The sequence below is a fragment of the Micropterus dolomieu genome, linkage group LG20, assembly GCF_021292245.1.
Source record: "Micropterus dolomieu isolate WLL.071019.BEF.003 ecotype Adirondacks linkage group LG20, ASM2129224v1, whole genome shotgun sequence".
NCBI classification, from domain to species: Eukaryota; Metazoa; Chordata; class Actinopteri; order Centrarchiformes; family Centrarchidae; genus Micropterus; species Micropterus dolomieu.
This window is the reverse complement of record NC_060169.1, coordinates 2,591,972-2,614,719: the sequence shown is the minus strand read 5'-3', so window position 1 is coordinate 2,614,719 and position 22,748 is coordinate 2,591,972. Positions and strand designations below refer to the sequence as shown.

General features: G+C 39.8%; 1 protein-coding gene across 1 annotated transcript in view; it reads right to left on the bottom strand.

The window, feature by feature from the left end:
* LOC123959436 (CD82 antigen-like) overlaps positions 1–22,748 on the bottom strand; it is a 45,414-nt gene that overhangs the window by 19,420 nt on the left and 3,246 nt on the right. Inside the window, exons 2-3 of the mRNA XM_046033481.1 lie at positions 4,601–4,673; positions 1,713–1,785 (exon numbers count right to left, since the gene is read on the bottom strand). Of these exons, the coding sequence (XP_045889437.1) occupies positions 1,713–1,785; positions 4,601–4,663 (136 nt within the window). The 5' untranslated portion in view covers positions 4,664–4,673. The remainder of the gene's footprint in view (positions 1–1,712; positions 1,786–4,600; positions 4,674–22,748) is intronic.

Below are 22,748 nucleotides of genomic sequence, written 5' to 3'. Positions count from 1 at the left end.
TACATTTCTGGTATCGTGACATCCCTGCTCATGATGGCAGAATAAAGAATAATAATAAAAAAAATATCCTGTCCTGTGTCGGTCGTGGAAGAATGACTCCATCAGAAAACGGCGTATTAGAAATGCATGTTTATATATTAAAAAAACAAACCCATGATTCCTGTCCCGTCCCCTTCTGTGACCCACAGGATTCCCGAAAAGAAGAAGTCAGCCTCTAAAAAGCACCCAAAAAAGATATTCAGCATTTTTTCAATAATCTGCGTCGGTCATTTTAAAAACAGATAGCAGCAGCAGAGGGAGGAGGAGGAGGACTGAAACTGACTGGTGTCTCCTTTCTGAACTGTACTCAGTATTTTGATGTCAGGAATATTGTTTATTTAACATGTTCCATTTTTTTTTTTCAGTGAGAAACTGATTTCATATTTTATACTTTTCTGCAGTAAACTTTAATTTTGTCGCTGCTCTGAAAACAGTTCTGAATTTATTCTTTTTTAAATGAACATATTTTTAAAAGGCAATTATTTAGTAATAATGAAAAACCAATAAGAGTATAGATAAAGAACAGAACCAATAAAAAAGGTATCAATAAAACCCTAACAATATAAAATAAATTCAATATAAATGGCAGCAGGTAAAGATAAACTTCATGATAATTTATCTCTAATTCTTGTTGTTTATTTCTCATTTTGTGTGCTTCTACAACCGATCACAGCGCTCTGTGACCAGTTTTCCCACAGTTCCCTGCAGGGCTGAGTTTCCCCCACGTGGAGCATTTCAGAATTTTGCCTGCCTGATTTTGCTGAATTGTTTAGATTTAGTTGATTTGGTAAGGTGACCTTGATTTTTGTGCTTCTACCGTGGTTAAGAAGGCTGCATAGTTTATTGTTGATATACGATCGGGAGTCTGTACAAGGTATTTTATTTTAGTCTGACTTCCTGCCCGGCGCATCTGCTCGGTGCTGCTTGACACGTCTTCTGTCAAAAATAGACCGGCTGCCTATTCGTCACGCTGCGGAGCGGAGAGCCGCTTCTGAGACGCGCTGCGGCGCTTCAGGTGTGACCACAAGCATCGACTACAATGGCAGCGATCTGCTCCGGCAGCCGTGACGCAGCCGTGACGCGGCCGCCTGTGTGAGTCCGGGGTCAGTCAGTCCCACAACAGTAAAAGCGTCTCGTCTACTTTCGCCTATAACCCAGATTAATTTATAGTTCATCAGGTTTCTTCTTCTTTCTTCTCAAACTCAAACACATTTAAAGACACGCATTAAAAAGAAACACAGGCAGCCTGCAGCCAGAACTTGTCCCGTTTTCCGCCTGTTCATCATGCCTCCATTTGTATTGGCCTACATGCGCTCTACAAGTGGATTAGTGTAAAAAGGTCCACTGGAAAAAAAAAAATACAACGATATTGGCGGTTTGCTTCGTTTGTGCTTCAGAAGTCATCCCACTGAAATCCAGCCAGAGGAGCTGCAACGGAGGGTTTTATCCCAACCTTCAGTCCAAACACAGAAAACCTGACTTCACTGGAGCGACAATTACATCTCAAAACATACAAATGAAAAGAATCGGGTCATATGACGTAAACAAATAAAAAAGAAATCACGCTGCACGCCAACTATCAGCGAGCATCAGGAACACAGAGCGATCCAGTCTGTTCGTTCCTCCGTTTCTCTGGAAGGGAAATCGCATTAAAATCTGATACGGGTACTTACTCAGGAGGACGATGAAGCTCTGATTGTCCAGGAGGAGCCACAGCCCAAAGCCCATGATGACGGCCCCACACAGCTGGAGGAAAAACACACACAGGTGAGCCATAAAAACAGGCTGCAGACAGGCTGTGTGTCAACGAGAGCGTGTTTCAACACACCAGACAACAGAGGATGCAACAATACTTTCAGCTCACACTTTGGTTTCAGACTGGTTATACTGGCATGTTTCACTGGTAGTGGAAGTGTTTCCCACAGGAGTTTGAGACACTGTGGTGGGTGGACCTCGGACCCTCTCGGGGGATCTGGGGATTTGCCCCCGGAACAAGATTTTGTACAAGTTAAAATGCATTAATCTGGTGCACGTTGAGAGCAAAATTAAGATCTATGAAGAACTTTGCGCTCTAGTAAACAATTTGATCATAAACATATAGTATAAATATAAATGGTGATAACGCAGAATCAAAGAATAAAATGAAATTAACATGTTGTATACCTTCTGTGAATACAATCCAATTAATCTTATTTCCATACTGTACACACTATATAAACTATGGTGGAACAAATTAGACTGTGGCGCCCGCCATAGCCTCTGTGATTATAGGAATTATAGGTCTGTGCTGCTGTTAATCATCCTTTCAGACTTTTGCTGATACAGGATAAACGCAGGGGTGTTCTGGTTTGTCTCTTAATCTAACATCTCATCTGTTTTTGCTTGTTCTACAATATTTAAAAGCGATTTGCTGAGCAAATAGCTTCAAATATCTCCATATATGGTTGTGTGGATGTGGTTTTATTCAATATAATTAGGTCCACTAGGATAATGTGCAAAAATAAAAATCTAGGTTGTTTGTTAAAATATTTTTTATGTGAGGCAGCTGCAGTAGGAAATGTTCAGGTTGCCTCAGCAGTCATTTAAAAGCTCAGATACAACTGCAAGCCAGTAGCAAACAGTAAAATCAGGCTGATATCTTATAACATGAAAGTAGGAGTGAAACTAAACTCCAAACCACACACCTTCAGTTAGACGTTACAAAAGTAGTGAGAGCTGAACTTTCCGTGTCCCTTTAGTCTCCGTTTAACGTCTTAAAACTTTTTGGTTTGGAGACCATTTTAAGTCTTTTGTTTAAAGTCTCAAGTTTTCACATTGCAAGCAAAGATCCAAAAGTTTAAGGTCTCTTGACCAATAAAATCAGATCTGTGTTAAGATAAAATCATTTAAGTGCAGAGGCCTGAAAATTATAAATGTATATAAATACAGCGCAGGAGTTGTTTTTGTTTATATGGAAAGTTTCAAATGAAAGAAGAAAATAATCAAACGTGGTTCAGTACTGTACGGTTATTTTAAACCAAACAATTATTGTGATTTAACACCTACTACTAAAGTATCTCATACATGGAGGAATTCAAACACAAGCGCTTAACCTCAGATCACAGATTTATGAGAAAAAAAGAGAGCGAGAAAGCGAGTATCACCCTGGTAACTAAGCCACAAACACTTTATCTGCACTGCAATTAAGTCTCAGAAAGACAACATGAATGATAGGATCTACATGAAGCCGTCGACAAAACTGCAGTCTTTACAGCAACTTAAGATACTTTTACACAGTTTCCAATATTCTGTTATAATTCCTCTTCTTGAAAGCACTGGATTAATTTTTACGCAGCAGACAGAAGGACATTAGCCATTTTCTAAACACTTCCTGATATTTACTGCAACTGACACTCCAACAAAAACAAAGAGGAAAATCTAACAAGACTAGAGTTGGGCGATATGGCCAAAAATGTTATCAAAATAAATTGCTCCTGATTGAAAGTTGAAGAACTAGATAGTAAACTTTTCTTTGGACGTGCTACACCTCAAACATCAGATATATTTTCCACAATTCAATTGTTTAGTTAATTTTACGGAAACCACCAGTCTGTTCTTGAGGTTTGGCCAAATGAATGATTCGTAATTGATGTGTTATCCGACAGCCTAATTTTTATTTACATGATATTCATACTGGTTTTTCCATCTTTGCTGAGCAAGACTTTTGTGCAAAAGGAATTAAAGGCTTTTCCCAAATACAGGCAGGCGAGTTCAGTGATTAAAGCAAATTAAAGCCCGGGCGATAAAGTTTTATGGTAGTCCAAAAGAAGCAAAAGTGTAAGGTATGGATTTATTAGGGTTTTTGTTTTCATAGGCGTAATATCGTTAACTTAACATTTTTATTTATTATACTTACACAGAAACTAACTGCTGTAGGTCCACACTACAATATGCAGTTCTACACAATATGTATCTACTGTCTTTTAGCATCATGTACATAGCCATAAAGTACTAAAAAGGTTCAGTTTTATTGGCATCTAGTTGTGAAGGTCGTGAATTGCAACCAGCAGCTCACTCGCCGCTCACCCCTCCCTTTGCAAGTGCGCAGGAGAAGCTCTGTCGGCCCTTGTGCTATATTAATTTCACTTTTCTTCTTACTTCTAACAAACTAGACGACTACTGCCGCTACTATTTCTTCCTTCTTCTTCTTACATATTCAACGTAACGTGACGAAACGCGCTCTGTAGAGCAGTTTGTCCATTCGGGCTACTGTAGAAACACGGCGGCGCAACATGGTGACGTCCATGTAAGAGGACCCCCGGTGCATGCAGATAGAAATGGCTTATTTTAAAGGTAATAAAAGCATGACGGTTTTTTATGTAAGGTCTTTATACACCACTGAAAACATAGTTATGTATATTATATTGCATTTCTGTCAATAGATCCTCCTAAATATCACACGCTGGACCTTTCAGGCATTGACGTGCACTGAGAACGGCTCTTAAACCATGTTTATAAAAAGGTGCATTAATCCTTTAATGGCACATTATCATTAAATCATTAGTGGAGGTAAAATACTCACAAAGAAGATGAGGTTGAAGAGGAACAGGAAGTACTTGGTTACTGTCATGCAGCCTTTCCCCATGATGCTGGATCTGTAAACATGTAAACAAGAGACACCACAGTCACGATTCACATTTACATAAACAGGTGTTCTGTGTGAGAACAGTGCAGGATCGTGTAGCCAGACTTGCTTTGGGGATAAGCGTGATGTGAACAAGTGGTGACAGATGCTATAAGGACCACAGACCTCAGAGGCTAAGCTGGCCTGATCATGATCCAGACTGGGGCAGGGGGGCGTGGGGGGCTCAAATCTCCAGGATTACACCCACAAACCCAGTACAAATCACAACCTCAATCTCAGAGCGCAGAGGGATGAGAGGCCAGAAACTCTGTGACCTCTCTGACTAACTCTCAGATCCAGATTCACAGGAAACCAAGATATCAATATTACCCTAATAAGAGTAATATCTGATCTTTCTTTTATTTATGTTATTTTAGCCTTTGAAGATTAATTTCTCCTCCATGCAAAGTTTGGTTTTTTAACAGCGACATATTTAAGACACATAACTCCCCATTCTTACCTAAACATCGCTGTAACCTGGTGGTTACACTCAATGTACTTGCACTTTACTTGAATATTTCCATTGTATGCTACTCTGCTTACAATACTCCACTACGTTTCAGAGGGAGATAATGCACCATTTACTTCACTACATATATCTGACAGTAGTTAGCAAAAACTTTAGAAATGAAAGATTTATACGTCATATTATACGTCAAACTTACGTAACCAGGTGATAAAATCAAAAGCTTAAATATACAGGACATTCAAGTATTTAAACCTCTAAATACAATTTTCTGCTGTAGCGAGACTGCTGCAGGTGTTGACTTTAGACAGCAGGGGGCGTCACTTAAACAGCCTCGTGCTTGCCGAGAGGTCAACGGGCGCCGGGAAAATACAGGAAGAAAATAATAGTGTTGTAGTCAAGACCGCCCAAACCGAGACAAGACCGAGACCAGTTCCCCACATTACATGACACACAATAAAATGTGGAACGAGATCACAGGTTCTTCTCAAATTGATCTGAAAGATCCACATTCCCATTAAAACTCCCACATACAAACTCAAGAGTCCTCAGTGTTTGAGACCGAGACAAGACTGGGTACAAATGCAGTTGAGACCGAGACGAGACCAAGACCATCAAAAAGTGGTCTTAAGACCGGTCTCGAGTATTACAACACTAGAAAACAACTTTTTATGTGAAGCAGCTGCAGCAGCCATTCCTTTGCCTGGAATGGTGAGAACATTTATGAATAATTTTGTTACCTGTGGGCCACGAGAGCTCGTTATCCGTGAGTTGGGTATGAAACGGAAGATACCTGATGACTGTTGTATTTTAATTTTCGTGACTACTATCTATTTATGGACACCTTTTGTTTCCTTTGTTACACAAATGAGCTCAAACATTTGATAAGTTAGCACAACTAATGTAAAGTGATTTTTGTGCAGTGCTGTGAATGTTTTCCTGTCCCGTCTTAATAGGAGGTGCCACTGCCGTATTTCTTGTACCGTGGTTATTCTGCTTGTGTGTCATATTTGGGCTGCATTTCGGTTTTATTTGTACTAATTGCTGCATCATTGCCGCGTGTATGCAGGAGCAGTAACTACTTGGTTTCTATTTTTGACTCAAAGACCAGTTTATTTATTTATTTTTTTGTTTTGTACATTCAACACCAGTTTCTTCAGTGGAACAGTAATTGTATTTTAATTTTACTTTCTATAAAATTACCAGCCCTAAAAGGTGGGAAGAAAATAAAATAAACCCCACAAATTGCATTTGAAGTTGTGTGTGTAACTAGTGCCGGCACCTCCTGCGATGTGAAAATTGCAGAAGGCCATATTCTATTCAGACTACTGCAATTTTGATAAGATTACGAGCCGTTTTGCATACTTTAAGTGCAATTTGCTGCCAGTACTACACACTACACAGGTGAATTTCTTCACAGACCTGATGCCAAGTGAAAGCTATGAAATCCCAATCCATCCAACTCGCTTTCACCACTAGGAAAATGTTGACGACCTTTCTCCGTCTGTGTGGTGGTTCATATTTACAGTAAATCCAGCCAGACGTGAACGCAGCATCTCTCTCCTGCATCTCTTCACCTCCCTGCAGCCACCCCCTCCTCTCCGTACTGTAATGGCCTCTTACTGTCCAATAAATCTATGAAATCTGGGTGAAATATGGAGGCCTGACTCGATATTTCCTCCTGGCAGTGAAGCCCTGTAGCGTGAGCACAGTGCCCGTGTACCCGACCCATATTCCCATCACGGTAAATAGGTTACTGTTACAACACGGCCTGTGCCAGTTTAGAGAGGGGGGCACCTGCAGGGAGGACAGAGGGAAGAGAATATGCAACGGGGAAAAGACATTTGGCAAACGGTCGCCGCAAAGCCAGATGGAAGGTATTTTAGACTATAAACAGAACCGGCTGAAACCTTAACAAAGACCAGGTCAGCCTCTGATACTGCACAGCACGAGTCTGAGGGGAGAGATGCTGCGTTACAGAAATTACACTGAATCTTTACAGATCTGTTTTTAAGCCTAAAACTTTATAAGATTTCACTGTAGGAAAATGATTAAAACAAAAAAGGATGGCAAGAAGGCAAAGAGTTTGTGATTTTTATGCACAGTTAAGATAAAGCTAGCAATATTTTTCTATTATATATTTACATTTTCAACAAATCCCACTAAAAGACCATTTTGTTATTTCAACTATCAATACTTTCTGACCTCTCTGCCCTGTTTGCAGCGCTCAGCCCCAAACCTATTGTTTCTTAGTGAAGACAAAAATCTTTAATACATTAGAGCCACAACAATTAGTCAATTAACTGATTAGTTGTCAACTATTAAATTCATCGCCACCTATTTTGATAATCAATCACTCACTTTGAGTCCCTTTTTAAAGAAAAATAAAAACGATTTCAGCTTCTTAAATGTGAATCTTTTCTGGTTTCTTTGCTCCTCTGTGACAGTAAACAGAATATATTTGGGTTGTGGACAAAGGAATACATTTGAGGACGTCACCTTGAAACACTGATCGACATATTTCATAATTTTCTTGACCTAACAACTAAAAATCGATTAAAAATCAACAGATGAATCGATAATGAAAATAACAGTTAATCGCAGCCCTAAAATACATGATTTAATTTTCATTCTTAGTAAATTTCCTAAAACAGCTGCTCACGGAGAGTCTTTAGCAAACGTTACTCACACAGGAGGAAAAAGTGCATCTGTTGGGGACTAATTTCAGCTGCAGTTCATCTAGTGAGTGTTTACAGCCGCCAGATGGTGAATGTACGATTGACTCTTTACGCTCACGATCATATTAGCATTTAAACTGCAAAATTTAGTGCCAAAAATCAATTAATGTAAATGTAATTGCCAGAATGTGTCAGGAATGTGGTTTGTGTGTTCATGTTTCCTGTTTAAGCCCGTTTTTGGTTCTGTGTTTCTCTGTGTAGTCTTCTTCTTAGTCCTGTGATTATTATTCTTCATCATAATCATCCGCATCTTCAAGTTACTTAGTATCTGTTTCGTATCTTAGTTCCTAGTTCGGTGTCTTAGTTCTTAGTCCTGTACCTTAGTTCATGTCTTAGGTGTTCACTCCTGCGTTTTGCCCATGTCGATTCTGAGTCCTGTTTTATCTTAGCTTCAGTCTGTGTTCCTTGTTGGTGTTTATTTGTGATCGGTTTGCTGGTGTCTGTTCCCCCTGTAATTACTCTGCTTGCTTGTCCACTAAATACTTTGAGTTCCAGTTAATGTACGGTCTTGTGTTTTGCATCTGTGAATGTCTCTCCGCCTCCCTCGTTAGCCCTGACCCCGGTCACCTGTGGTGCTCCCTCCCTGCTCCTTTACCAGTGTGTATTGTCCTCAGTTGTCTTCGGTCCTTGCGTCTAGTGTTGAGTATTCCTGCATTTGTTTCATGGATCTCTTCCTTGCGTTTGGATTGTTTTCTCTGCCCTGTTCTGGATTTTACTCTGCCTGTTCGGACCTTTTGCCTGCTGTGCTAATGAGTAAGCCTGTTTTTGCTGAATAAATCTTTTGTTTGAACTGCTTCCTCCTCTCGCCTCGCCATTGTCTGCATTTGGGTCCTCACCTCAGCCTTCACTCAGCGCACCCCAAATTCTCAACATTCAGCCAAAGAGTCCAAAACGGAGGAAGCTATGGTAGCATATTAGCTGCGTGTCACCATCCACTTTTATTTCACCTCCTGTCAGCGGACAAACTGCTCCTCATCAACATGGGAATGGTTCCCACACACTTATGAGACAGATTGGTACACATACATCTTTAAACTGTGTGAACTTAATGTCCAGTTAGCAACAGAGCTAAGCTAACAGGCTTGTGAGCTTGCTAACTGACAGTTAAGCTTGCAGCGCTTTATTTTCTTGCTTCAGTAACTCTTCATTTAACAAAATGGTGTACAATAGTGAACAAAATGTCGGTGTTGGTACCAACACAATATAGAAAAACAGGGAGACGCTTGAGAACTGTTAGCGCGCGCCCGGCTTACTAGCATGTTAGCGGTGAGCTTGCCAGCAGTTGTTGATCAGCGTGGGTGGAGTGACTAAGCCCTTAGTTATGCATAACTTTAAGCCTTAATGATTTAAACCGGTGAGTTATATAAAAATGAATGGGGAAGTTAGCGATATGGACCGAAGAGGAATAAGATAAATCAACTGCTGTATACACACAAAGCTACCCGTTAAAATATCACCAGCCTTATCCTTAAATTTCATTATGGTGCCTTTAAGTCTTCCCCAAAGGTCTAAATCTGGACTGGAGGTTATAAACATGGCAGAAGCATTACATGAGCCTGGCGGGAAAAGAATAAATAAAAACAGGTCTTGAAACAAAGGCTTTGTTATATTTAGAAGTGCCACGGAGCCACTTTGTGCTGCAGCTGCTGAATGAATAGAAACATGTCCGCTTCAGGAATGTACATGAAGTTTCAGTTCATTTATTGGCCTAAAATTCTTGCAAATTTTTAAATAAAACCAAAGGGGGAAGATACTATTCATAACAGCTGCCTTCAAGTCAAAAGGAAACAAATAGAAAACATGCTGTTGCACATTAGAAAGAAACATTTCTGGGACGTAAAACCTACATGTATAAAAACAGAAGTAAAATCTGATAAACAACGCAGAAAAAGTTTGATGCGCTTTTCATCGAGCGCTTTCCCCCCACTGGTTTTAGTGACGCATGCGTAATAGACCCTTACGTCAGTGTAACCACACGATTGGCTGAAAAATGTTTCCCGTCTCGGCTGTTCAAAGCAGGTGATTGACTTTCTAGCGGGAGGGGTGGGATAACCGCCATCTTTGGCGTTAAGGGCTTTCCCCATAGAGTTGTATTGAGGATTCTTAAAGTGGCGTGTCTTTTCTATAAAACGTCTCTGGTTAAGCGAAATACAGGAGCCGAAGTCTGCCTCCTCCTCTCCGAAACAAACAACCTCTCCAGCTGATAACAATAAGTACTAAAGCGCTTCAAAAGTCTCCCTCTTGTCGGCGCTGGACTGGTGGTCCCCGCTTCTGTTTCCAGACCTGCCAAACTGTGTTTCTTTCTCTGTGCTGAAGTTCTTTTAAAGAACTTGATGGTTTTGTCAAGCCTGTTGTTATGAACTTGAATCATGTGTCACTTCACTGTACTGATTTTTATTTCAAGACCAGTCAGGACCGTAACTTTGGAAATATCAATAAATTGCTTTTGCCTTGTCTGATTTATTTGCCAACGTCCTAACTTTGATTGGATGGAAAACGTATCGCTTCAAATTCAACCAATAACACTAATTAAAAATGTGTTGTTACCATTAACGGCTGTCCCCCCTCCCGGCGATAGTAAACATGGAAAAGGAGCGTTGAATAAAGCAGCTCTCAGTGTTTGTATGTAGGTGTTTTAATGGGAAAGTGCATCTTTCTGATGGATTTGAGAAGAACCTGTGATCTCGTTCCACATTTTTTAGTGTCTCATTTAATGTGGGGAACTGGTCTTGGTCTCGACTTGGTCCCAGTCCCTAAAAGTCTTGGTCTTGTCTCAGTCTCGATAAACTCTGGTCTTGGTCTGGGCGGTCTCGACTACAACACTACCTGTGTTTTTGTATGGCGTACGTCAGAAGAAGTAAATACGTCAGCTGGTTAATTTGCCTTGTTGCTGGTTAATCTTCGCAGGCGGAAACGCACACAACAACGGGCTGAAGGAACTTTTTAGTGTACTTGAAAAGTCCCAGGTGCTTTTGTTGGAAACGCGGCATAATTATATTGGACACAAACAGAAGCACCGCAGGTCGAATCTGTGCCGTCAGAAGTTTTGACCCAGTTCACACGGACGATGAAACTGGGCTGCGTCTCCACTCTGACCTGTCGGGTCAGAGGGAACCAGTCCTAGTTACCAGACAGAGCTCACTATTGGCCGCTGTGTGTTGAAGTGATGCACGCACAGACACACACAGTCGTGTTTCTATCACTTTCTGGGACATTACATTGACTTAGGTTCATTCCCTGGAGACTTACCCTTACACTGACCTAACCCTAAACCAATTTGTCACCCTACTATTTAATGATTTACTTAATGGGGACAGAATGCAGGTCCCCATTAGGAAGCCGGGTCACTACAATGTAAGTGTGTAAACAGATTTATGTCACCACAACATAAGTAAAAAAAAAAAAAAATCCATGAAAACATACAATACATATTTAATATAAACCGTTCTGTAAATGTCTGGCCATTTGGTATATTATCACAATAAAACCAAAAAAAAAAAAAAAAAAAAAAAAAAAAAAAAAAAAAAAAAAACAAAGCTTTTATTTATGGATACTTTCAGATTGTAAAGTCTCATTGTGATTCGAGTAAATCTGGGAAATTCCATTGCTGTGGTGACTCACCTAAATTACCACTTTCATGACTAGTAAGAGGAAGTTCGATGCAGGACTGTCCCGAGACAAGCAGTTTAGAGATCTCCTCCAAAAAACTAAAACAGTGCCCTTCAAAGTTACTCAAACTGTTGACTGTAATCATTACAATCCTTTCAATTTAGAACAGCTAAAGCCTCGTTCACACTACACGATTTGCTGCTCGGTGAGCTGTGGTCGGGAGTAAATCAGCGATTGATCGGCGGTCGCCTGTTGTTATGTGTGAACTACTCAACGACGCATCAAAACAGCTCCCTGACAGATATCTGGAGGAGTTGGCCGACTCGACATCCAGCAAAGGAGAGCAGAAGGCTGGCAGAGCAGGCAGCTACTTTTCCACCGCAAAACACTTTATAAAGCTCATGCAGTCTCCACTAGCTCACTTCAGGCAGTGATATACGCCTATTATTATATATAATGAGCGTATATCACGGCCTGTCGTCGGTTGACAGCCGCTGTCAGCTCGTGTAGTGTGTGTCCCCCTGTCACCGATCATTCACGTTGTGTAAACGCCACAACGACTTCAAGACTCCCGTCACAAGACGGCAAGTTGTGTAGTGTGAACGGCACGACCATCAGAAGTCGTGTAGTCTGCACGAACCTTTAGTCTGGATTTCTGGCAGAACTTCTGCTTCTAAAAAAAAAAAAAAAACAATAAAAAAATTGCATGTAGAAGGAAAAAGTCTTTATTTGCAGAGCTGTAGTTCTGTAGCTTTATTGATAGTAAATTTTTTTTCTTTCTGTTGCTCACAGTCAGCAGTAAACAAAAGAGAAAACAGGTTGTTTTGGCATCAGTTCCATTTGATATTGTTATTATTGGAGAAACACAGCACATCTAAAACAATCCCTCTTCTGTACGGCATCAAAATAAATACACCTGTTATAAAAGGACCTCCGCAGTCAGCAGAAACAATAACTTCTGCACTCCAGAATCAGAATCCTTCTTCTTCTTCTTCAGAATTCATACTTGAGCAGTTAAGCTAGCTGACAACTTTCCATAAACAAATAGTTTTGGGGAATTTGGTTGCACTTGTTGTAACCCTGGTGGAGAATGTGACACTAGAACACTTCTTGCCTTAATGAAAGGCAATGCTTAAAACTGAAGATTTAAGACCTAGGTAAATGTTGAGCGTTATTGTTGAAATTCAGGTGGGAGTTTCCTCCGAAAGAGAGCATCAACAAACAAAACTAAACAAGCTAAAGCAGCACTTTGCTTTCTAATAAACCCTCTCCTCTTTTCGTTCCTCTTTTATTTTAAATATTCCTCCTCCTCAAGCCTCTGGTTGTACCAGGCACAGCAACACACAGCTCAGCGTGAATGACTCAACACTCAATAAAGAAGTTAAACTATAAACAGGCGGTTTCTGTTTTTCAGAGCAGCACAAGAAACTTCTGTATATAAAAAGAGTTAAAGTGGGTCAAGGTTTTTAACTTGCATTTTATTTTCATATCTGCAGATAAAAATATCAGTTTCTCTTTCATCGTCATAAAGAAATCAAATGTATTAAGTTACCCCACGAAAGCACGAGTATGATCACCAACTTGTGGTCCATATTGTGTCACTTTGCCATTTTTGGTGGCGTCTGGAAGTATCTGATTACTTTCCATTTGAGCTCCCTCCAAGTGTTCAAATTAGTCACCGACCTGGCATCTAGTAGATCAACCAGTGTCTATTTTAATCTCCTATTTCTACTTTATTTGAAAAGGTGGTGTTTTGGTTCATGGGCTTAAATGAGAGACATATGTTGGACAAAAACTCTGTTAGGAACCTTTTCATTGCCTTACGGTTCATAAGAGCGTCTCCATTGTGTGTCTGAGCAGGTTTCTGGTTTTTACACGCACTTGAGAAAATGCAGGCGAGCGGGCCCTTGAGTCCACTCTGTGCCAACTGGATGAGGTGTGTCTAAAACATCTTTGTTTTTAATTCCTCCGGTATAATTCTGCACATAGTCAGCAGAGCTGCAGGTATCGCTTCACAAGACGCCGCGTGCTGCTGTTAATTCTTTTATGCAGGGACGACGACAAGCATCCACAGACTGAAATAATCCATCACAGTGAACAACTTTCTCTTTCATTTGTTCTCAGCTGCTTCATGCTAACGCTCTGATTTCTTTTCAGCCACCTGACAATGCTGGAGATAATCCCTTAAACGTTTTTTGTCATCTATGTAAGCCATGGCTGCAGTTAACATCACGCTTGGTTTGACAAAAAAATATATAATAATAAATAAATAAAGATGTGGGAAAGCAAGAACTGCAACTACTGATCAATTTATAGGCATATCTTTTGAAAATGGATGAACGTGTGCTGGTTCCAGGTTCTAATATGTGAAGGTTTGCTGGTGTTATTTGTCATTTATGACAGGAAATAAAATATCTTTGGGTTTTATTCAAACAAAACCAGCATTTTGCACTGGGGTGAGCAAATGCCATTAAGGGCGAGCGACCATAGGTGTGTGACGAGATCTCGTGTCACGCGTGAACCCGCTCTCATGCTGTGAGTCGCAGACGGTGACCGAGAGGTAACGTAACTGGTAGAGTGTTGAAATAAACATCTAAAAACTGAAGCATAAGTTTCAATTCAATTTTACTTATATAGCGCCAAATCACAACAACAGTTATATCTCAGAGCACTTTTCATGTAACCTTGTTCTGTTTTTTGGGACTGTGAGCTGCACGAAGATATGGCAGGTCAAGTCAAGTTTATTTAAAGTGTAAAATCACCAGCTGTGTGGTCCCAGTACACTTTTTACAGAAAACAGAGACACATAAAGATTGCAGAATTGGATAAAAAGGCTGAGAACACATAACAAGATACACACATTAAAATACACAATTGTAAAACAACAAGAAATAATTAAAAATGTTATAAAAATTCATAAATACTCTAGCCCTAACTATAAGCCTCCTCACAAAATAAAGACAAAACCATCCCTAAATAAAAGGGTCCACGGATCCCCCCCCCCCACGCCGGCAAACAAATCCCGCCCTCATTTTATGTATTAAAGTTCAATAACGTTGTTGCATGGCAGCGGCAGCACTGACAGGGTCGTCCATTCAGTGTTTGTGTTCAGCATCAGTCGCACATCTCGTCCACGACGCTTACACACTCTTTGACTCATGCAGAAATGTGCAGGGGGGGGGGGCAACAAAACAACAACAACAACCACAATAAACTCTTTTGTTTCCGCTCTTCCCTCGCTGTTCTTTTCATCAGAATCTATTTGTAGCCTGAAATTTAAATCTCATATTAAGACGAACAAAGAAAGGGTTTATCTGTCCTCGTGTTTATCATTTAAACTCTAACATGTTCCTCACGCCGGCTGCTGGTGTTTGTCAAACAAAAAGCCTTTTCTGTCTTAAAAAAAAAAAAAAAGGAGTACGTTTGACATTTTGGGAAAATGTTTCTTGCCGAGAGTTAGATGAGACGATCGACACCATTCTCATGTCTGTGGCGTTAAGTATGGACAGTAACTAAGTACAGTTACTTGAGTATTTTTCTTTTCATGCCACTTTCTACTTCTACTCCGCCACATGTCAGAGGAAGATATTGATAGCTGACAGATTCAGTTACACACGCAGTTTATACAAGTACAGCTGATTATTAGATCGACATTAAAATTACCTGGCAACAACTTTTATGAAGACATTTTTCATGTAAAAACATTTTATGGCTCCTTTTAATTAATTTAATTTGTAATAATATTGAGCCGTGTGTACTGTTGGTTTGACAAAACAAGCATTGTGAAGGTGTCACTCTGGTTAACTGTGACAACAGATCTCAATATTTTAAGAATTTCGAAAATCAATTTATGGTAAATGGAACGCAGCATAAGACAAACTTAACCTTAAGCCGGTGTGTTTACCTGAGGTGGAGGCCTCTTGTGTGTCTGAGTGTGGGGAGAAGAGAATTTGAAGAAGGTGTGAAGAATATTTAAAATTTATAATAATAATGTTCGTGGTGATTAAAACCTGCTCTCCCATGGATTATATGTCTTTTTGCTGGGGGGGGGGTTTATAATCACGATGCCGGCTCAACGTCGTGATGTCTGTGAGTCATCGCCGATGGACGATGGAATCGTCTATCGGCCCAACCCTACTCTGTTTTGGTCTCCACCAGCTCCTGAGCAAAAAGACAGGAAACAGAGATAAGCAGCTCGCCAGGCTCCAGCGTTTCTCCATATGTTTATTTATTGGCGGCCCTCCACAAGATCAACGCTGACCGACACCGATTGATATTCAATTGTTTTTTTTTTTTGTTTGGTTTTTTTTTTTTTTTTTACTAGGCCTATTTAAAATTGTATTAAATAAATAGCTTAAATAAGGAGAGCTAAGTTAATGTTAGAAAACACCTGGGTTTTCGAGGCTAGCACGCTGTGTATAGGTGGTAGTCAATATCGACTTCTGACATTGTATACAGTAATTTAATGAATTAATTGTTTATTAAAGTCATTGAAAAGAGATTTACATTATTTCATTTAGCTGAAGCGACCTGAGCCTGATTTATACTTCTGTGTCACATCTACACCGTAGCCTGACCTTCCCGAAAAAATGTACTACACTTTGCGGCGACGTGGAACGCAAGAACTGTGATTGGTCGGCTTGGTAGCATTTCATTTCCTCCAAGCCCACAGGAAGGCTTTGAAATCAATTTTTCTAACGGCTGTAACGCGGCGGATCACTTTTTTTTTTTTTTGAGTGTCACAACCCACGGAAATGTGAAAAGTCCTTCAGAGCATTACATTTATTATTTTACCCCCGTTCAAATTAGCGGGGGGCTAAACCTGAAGTTAGCGGCAAGTCAACACTATAACACTACAGCCAACTAGCGCTTACAATTAAATTCGGCCCATAGTAGTGATGCCCTTTATACGAGTGAGGTAGGGGAGCAAAAAATTATGCTGAGGCAGAACATCAAAATTTAAGCTGAATGATAAAGCGTGAGTAACAGTGAGCCGTGATGAGATTTAAGCTGAATGATTAATAATCATCTTGTAAGTTTATAAAACAATTTTCTGTTATGTCTTAAGTACCTTTAATAGCTTTGCTTTAAATTTCAATCTGGTGTCGTCGTTAAGTCGACAGTATAATCTCAATTAAAAGTACTGAAACAAATGTTTACGTGACATAAAAAGGCGAGTTATTATTTTGGCCGGTGGATTTTTTTCCACCTACCAGTTCCATTGCACCCAAGGTCACCTGCAACCTGTGGGGGGAACAATCAAGCTCGCCAGCTGATAAACCGTATAAGGGGGTCAATCTGTCACTCGAAGCGGCTGTGACTTGACAAGCTCGCCACGTGTCTCTAGTTACACGTTAATTATCTGTCAGATACTGTGTGCTGAAGTAGAGGTAATGTTGGTCCAGCTGGTGAGGTTTTGTTTCTATGCTTGTTGAGTAGTTTAGTTCTTATTGTTGAATCCTCTGTCAGTATTTGATCATATATTTGTTTTAAACAGCACAGACAGGCCCTTTTTTCCCTCCATTTGTGGTTTTTGTGCCCAAGTTTGTTTCGTTACCAATAAATAACTTTTTACCAGAAACCCCTGGTTTAATGTTGCTTCCCTTTCCCCTGGGTAGAAACAACATGCTGTGTGAACATTTCATCTTAACGCAGCTGCCTGGAGCATAAAAAGTCTGATGCTTCCCGTCATTTAGCCGATTGTTCTTTCTATAAAATCTCTAGTCGTCTATAATTTCCAATCAAAGCCCAATGTGATTGTATTCAAATCGCTTGTTTCATCTGACCAGCAGTCCAAACCACAAAAATATTCACAATCAAGAGACGACAAAAAAGCAGGAAAATGTCACATTTGGGAAGTTTTTTTGTTCTTGAAAAAGAACTTTAAAATGTTCTTAAGACGACGCCTCCACATCTCCTCTCCACCTGACAACAACACCTCCACACACTCTTTCAATAAAACACCACCACCCTCCCTTCTCCCTCACAGGGTCACACTCAACAATGGCAGCTTTCAGACACAATTTTCCCTCCGGCAACAAAAGGGGAAACTCGACACACGGATAGCAGCTCTGGCCTTACATTTCCTCGGCACAATAAGACACCAGCGGCAGTTTGAAAGTTGCCCTTTTCTCACCGTGAGACCTTCCAGAGACACCTGACACACCTGACACACCTGACACACCTTTTAGACGATGTAAAGAGCTTCAAGACCAGTTCTACACCTCGTGGAAAATAACTGAAGCTGACAAAAAAAGGGCATGTTTTAACTTTAACTGAAAGCAAAACGGTCAGTTTAAAAATTTAAAGTTTTTGCCTTTAGACCTTTAGACGAGACATTAGGGCTGCAGCTAAGGATCCATTTCATTATGGATGAATCTACCTGCTGTTCTCTTGATTGATCATTTGGTGTGTGAAACATTAGAAAATCAGAGTTAACATCTTTTGATAGCTTGTTTTTATTGCCCAACTGTCCCAAACAGGGCTGAACGATATTGAAAAACTATCTAATTGACCTTTCGCTAAGCCCCGCCCCACTTTTTACTAGTTACTGTTGCTAAGTCTGACAAACTGTCGGTGCCGCCACGGTCTATATCGTCAAATTTGTTGGAAAAGCAATCTCAGAAACAAGCAGACAGTTTTTCAGTTGCATTATACATTTGAAGTTTGTATTCAGACTGACTCGAACAGACGTGAAAAAATGAAACCGCATCCCCCCCGATGATTGAGACAAAAGACAACGATATTAAGGATCAACACTGTTCCTGTAAAGCTGGGTAGGCCCCTATTTATTATTACAATCATTAAAAAGCAGACCAGTAGGGCTTTATTACGCTACATTCAGTACGTTAGCTAGCGTTAGCTAACTAACATCACAGCAGGAACAATCCACAGCCGACAACAATCCTTTCAGCCTCTCTGGGTAGCGACTGTAACTATTACAAGTGCCCCAAGAACAGAGTTTGACCAGATCTTAGAAAAATACAGCAAAAAAAAAAAAAAAGCTAGAAAACGACTGTTTTTGCATCTGAGTCAATGGAGCGCAGCCGTGAAAGTGTCGGACCTCAGTCTCCTCCTATACTGCGCTGTGATTGGCCAGCTGCGTATTTGGGGTGTGGCTTAGCGAAGGGTCAATTTTGATTATTTTGAATGATATTACAATATGATTTGAAATATTAGCGGGAATGATTTTTTTTACATACATTTTTCCTATTTTTATTGAAAATCATATTTAAATATATTATGGTGTGATTTTTGACTTGATCAAACAAAAATGTTTTCTTAGCCTGTATAATATGATGTGTAGGCCAGGACATCTGTGAAGACAATATTCAATTTAAAAATGGTATTTTGACACACAGTTTAACAAAAGATTGCGCCTCCTGCTAATATGGGCTGCTGAAAATTGCAGTAAAATTTCAATTAATTGTTCAGCACTAGTCCCAAAACCCTGAAAACATCTGAGAAGCTGGAACAAGTAAAATTGTTGCGTCTTCAGTAAAAAAAAAAAAAAAAAAAGAAAAGTTGCCGATTAATTTTCTGTCAATCAACTAATTAACAAATGGTCAAATTGTTCAAGCTCAAACTTAGATACTCATTAAATGTATACTGTAGATATTAGGGACACTGACCACTGGTGAAAACTTGAGTACATCTGCCCAGGAGGCCCAAAAAGGTCCAAGTATCCAACACTTATCATAAAAAGCAAAAAATATAAAGCACATTTGTGTATCATCTCACAACATCTCAGATTTATCTGGGGACCCTTTTGAAGGGGCCCGAACAAGCTCACAGGATGTGGCGATACACAATACTGGGTGAAAACAAAAACTTATTTTATATATTGTACAGTTTATATTAAAAGTTGAAATATATGAGTAGGGGGTCTTTGGGTACTCAACCAGAAAATTTTGAGCATTAAATATTTAATTTTGTGCATTCTGGAGACATTTATTTAAAGTGACAATTCAAAACATAATGGGATATAAATCAGTAGCTTACTTTTCTTTTTAGCTTAAATTACTTACTTTTTGGACAATGCACATTTGTTTCTTCTATATTTAAATTTGTATTGCATGTTTTCTTTTTGTGCAAATAAAAATTTCTTAGAGCATTTTCATTTGTAAGTAAACATATCTTGTTGCAAACTATTTTTCAGAACATTTTTAATAAATACTCGTTGGGGGACATGTCTCCAGCGTCCCCATTGTCAACCAGTATTAACAACCTAATTATATAATATGATAATATAAAAAAAAAAACACTCAGAGAACATTTTCTACATTTTGAATACTTTTGATACTTAAAAGTCCATTTAGCCAATTACTTTTATAAATATAAATACACTGTGGTCTTCCTACTTTCTGATCAGAGTACTTCATCCACCGACGCTGACACAGCTGACAGAAAGTGATGCATGAAATCTGTGAGGTGGGAAGCGTGAGACGTTTAAATTCCTTTTAGTGAAGCTAATTAGTCAGGCTTGTCAGTGAGTGAACCCCGCCCACCGCAATTCATTCAACGTCTGACCACTTGGTGGCAAAACCAGTTTGGGCCTCCCAAACAACTCTATTCACACACAGCTGAAAGGACCTATGTGCGCAGGGGAGGTGTGAGGAGTTCCTCAAAATAGGCTATTTTAGGTTATTTTCTTCCAGTATCGATTCATCTGCGGATGCTTTTCTAGATCAATCAATTAAATTGTTTCGTCTAAAAATAAATAAAAGTTCTAAAATTTAGTTTTAGAAAGTTTGAGTTTTTAAATTAGTTCTCTTGTCCGACCCACCGTCCAGAGCCCCCCCCCAAAAAAAAAAAAAAAATCAGTTTACTATCAAATACGCAAATATTATTACATTTTCACATTTCAGAAGATTGAACCAGTGATTTTTTTGTCATTTCTTCTTTGGAAAAAAACTAAACAATCCCGTCGATCAAAATGTAAATAAAGCGATCAACAGTTGTGACAGACCAATTAAATCAGGCTGATAACCTGCACTCACAGGGACGATTTATCATCCTACATAACAGATCTAATCTAACACCATGGGTAGTGTTGAATATAGATTTTTATACTGTACCCCCTTAAACACCAGTTACCTTCTTAAATTCTCCAGTAGAACCTAATGTACGTTTCTGTACCTTTAATTATTAAAACAACACGTTACTGGGTGAGAAAACATGTTTATTAGATAGCATGAAATAATAGACGACTTTCCTTTGGTGGGATATCGGCCGCCCTGCTCTCTAAATATCGGCATCGGTCATTGAAAAATCCATATCGGTCGAACACCAAATCGACAGTGTAGTTTCACATCTGATGCACCCGACTCTCTGGAGCAAAAAGATAAATCACCTGCTGGCAACATTACTGTTTCTCAATGGAGTCTGGTGGCTTTGACAAGAGCGATATTGTGACTGTTTCTGGATTGTACTTTAGTGTTCGCAAAGATTACGCAGTCCTGTTCCGTTGCTGCTGCCGACCGCTGCGCGCTCGCTCAATACTGGACCAATTTAAAAATAAAATAAAAATGGCGTCCCAATTAGACACACAGACAGGCTGGAAAATACTCAAGTTACCCTTTATACTTATTATTCATTGATAATCGAAAGTGTTCATTTCGTTTGTTTCAGGTGAGGGTTTAAGCGTGCCCTGACGGTCTGACATGACAAACAACCAACTTACATTCATAACTGCGGCCACACAGGAATCAATGCTGACAAACAAACAAACAGGAGGAAGTATAAGCAGTTATCACGATGAAACGATTATAGATCAGTGAACGTCAATCATTTCCTGCTACAACAGCGAGTATCAAAAGTTGGTAATATCTGGTGAAGATTCTCCGTCATGTTCGTTTATTGTTTGGCTTCTTTGGCAGATATAAAACCACTTGATTTCTCAAAGAAAGGTTTCACAATGTGAATGTTTTGTTTGAGGATATTCATCAACCTCTTCTCCCTTTTCTCTTTAGGTCATGAAACTTTTCATCAGCAACAACCTTTCAGTTTGTGAGCAGGACTCCACTCCACCATGTTTGTTTGTTTGTTTGTGGAGGAGAAATGTGAGCAGCCTTATTTAAACCCATAATTACCTTCAGAGCAAATTTCACTAAACAGGGTGAACAGGTTATGACTCATGCGTCACTGTGGGTGAGCCTCTGTGATTCTCTACATTTTAAACATACAGCCGCGGCGTGGGCTTAAACTCGCCGGGTTAAAAAGAGCTCAGAATGCAGCCACATCGGCGCAGAGCTCCTGAAGGTGAAAATATTCTGGTTTCTTGTCCAAACTTTAACCACCAACAGCTGCTGACTCCAACGCAGCATAATCGCTTCAACAAGACACACTTTTCTGTTCCCGCTGTATGGAAAGGTAATTAGGGTCATGCTGGAGAGGGAAGCACGACCTGCAGCTGAACTGATTTACAGTCTCACATGTTGGGGGGGGGGGCAGATCCACCGATCTCTGAGGGACAGGAGAGGGGAGAAAGATGAAGTATCGACTGAGCGGCTGATGCCACCGTGCACAACACTGACCCACATTTCCATCTGTAACACAGACCGGTCCCTCATAAACAGCCTCACTCAGCTTCAAAAGGGGGGACGCAGCTCTGGAACCGACGTTGTGCAACTTTGATGAAATATTGATTTTTATGAAATTTCAGATACGGGTGAGTCAGCGATGGAGGTTCCCCTCTGGCTTCAGTTCAAGTTCTATTTCAGTATTTTTAAACCTCTGCACTATCTTCACAAGGTTTGGAATCCGTGCAGCAGCCGGCTTCAGCCTGCAGCCGCAAACCGGACTTGATTATCAGAGAGGCTAAAGTTTCTTTTAAAACACAGGTTCATGTTTTTTTTGTTGTTTTTTTCCATGTAGACCACATCACAGTCTGTTACTATTGCTATGACAATTCTTGCAACACAATTTTCCTAAACTTTTAACGCACCAATACACAACAGTTATGTTAACATTAATTTCAAAATACAATAAGACTCTAACTCAATACACTAATATATACACACCAAAACACTAACACACGTTCTCTTCCAACAGGAACATTTAGTCAATCATAGCACAATGTCATAAAAACACTAATTTCAGGTGGAATTACAGAAACTGCATTATTTTATATGTGTCAGGTCGCCCTTATACAGTAGACAGCATTTCGTATTGATCATAGATTACGCTTTGCAGTGCAGTTTCTTTAGAATACATGGTAGTATTATTTACACTT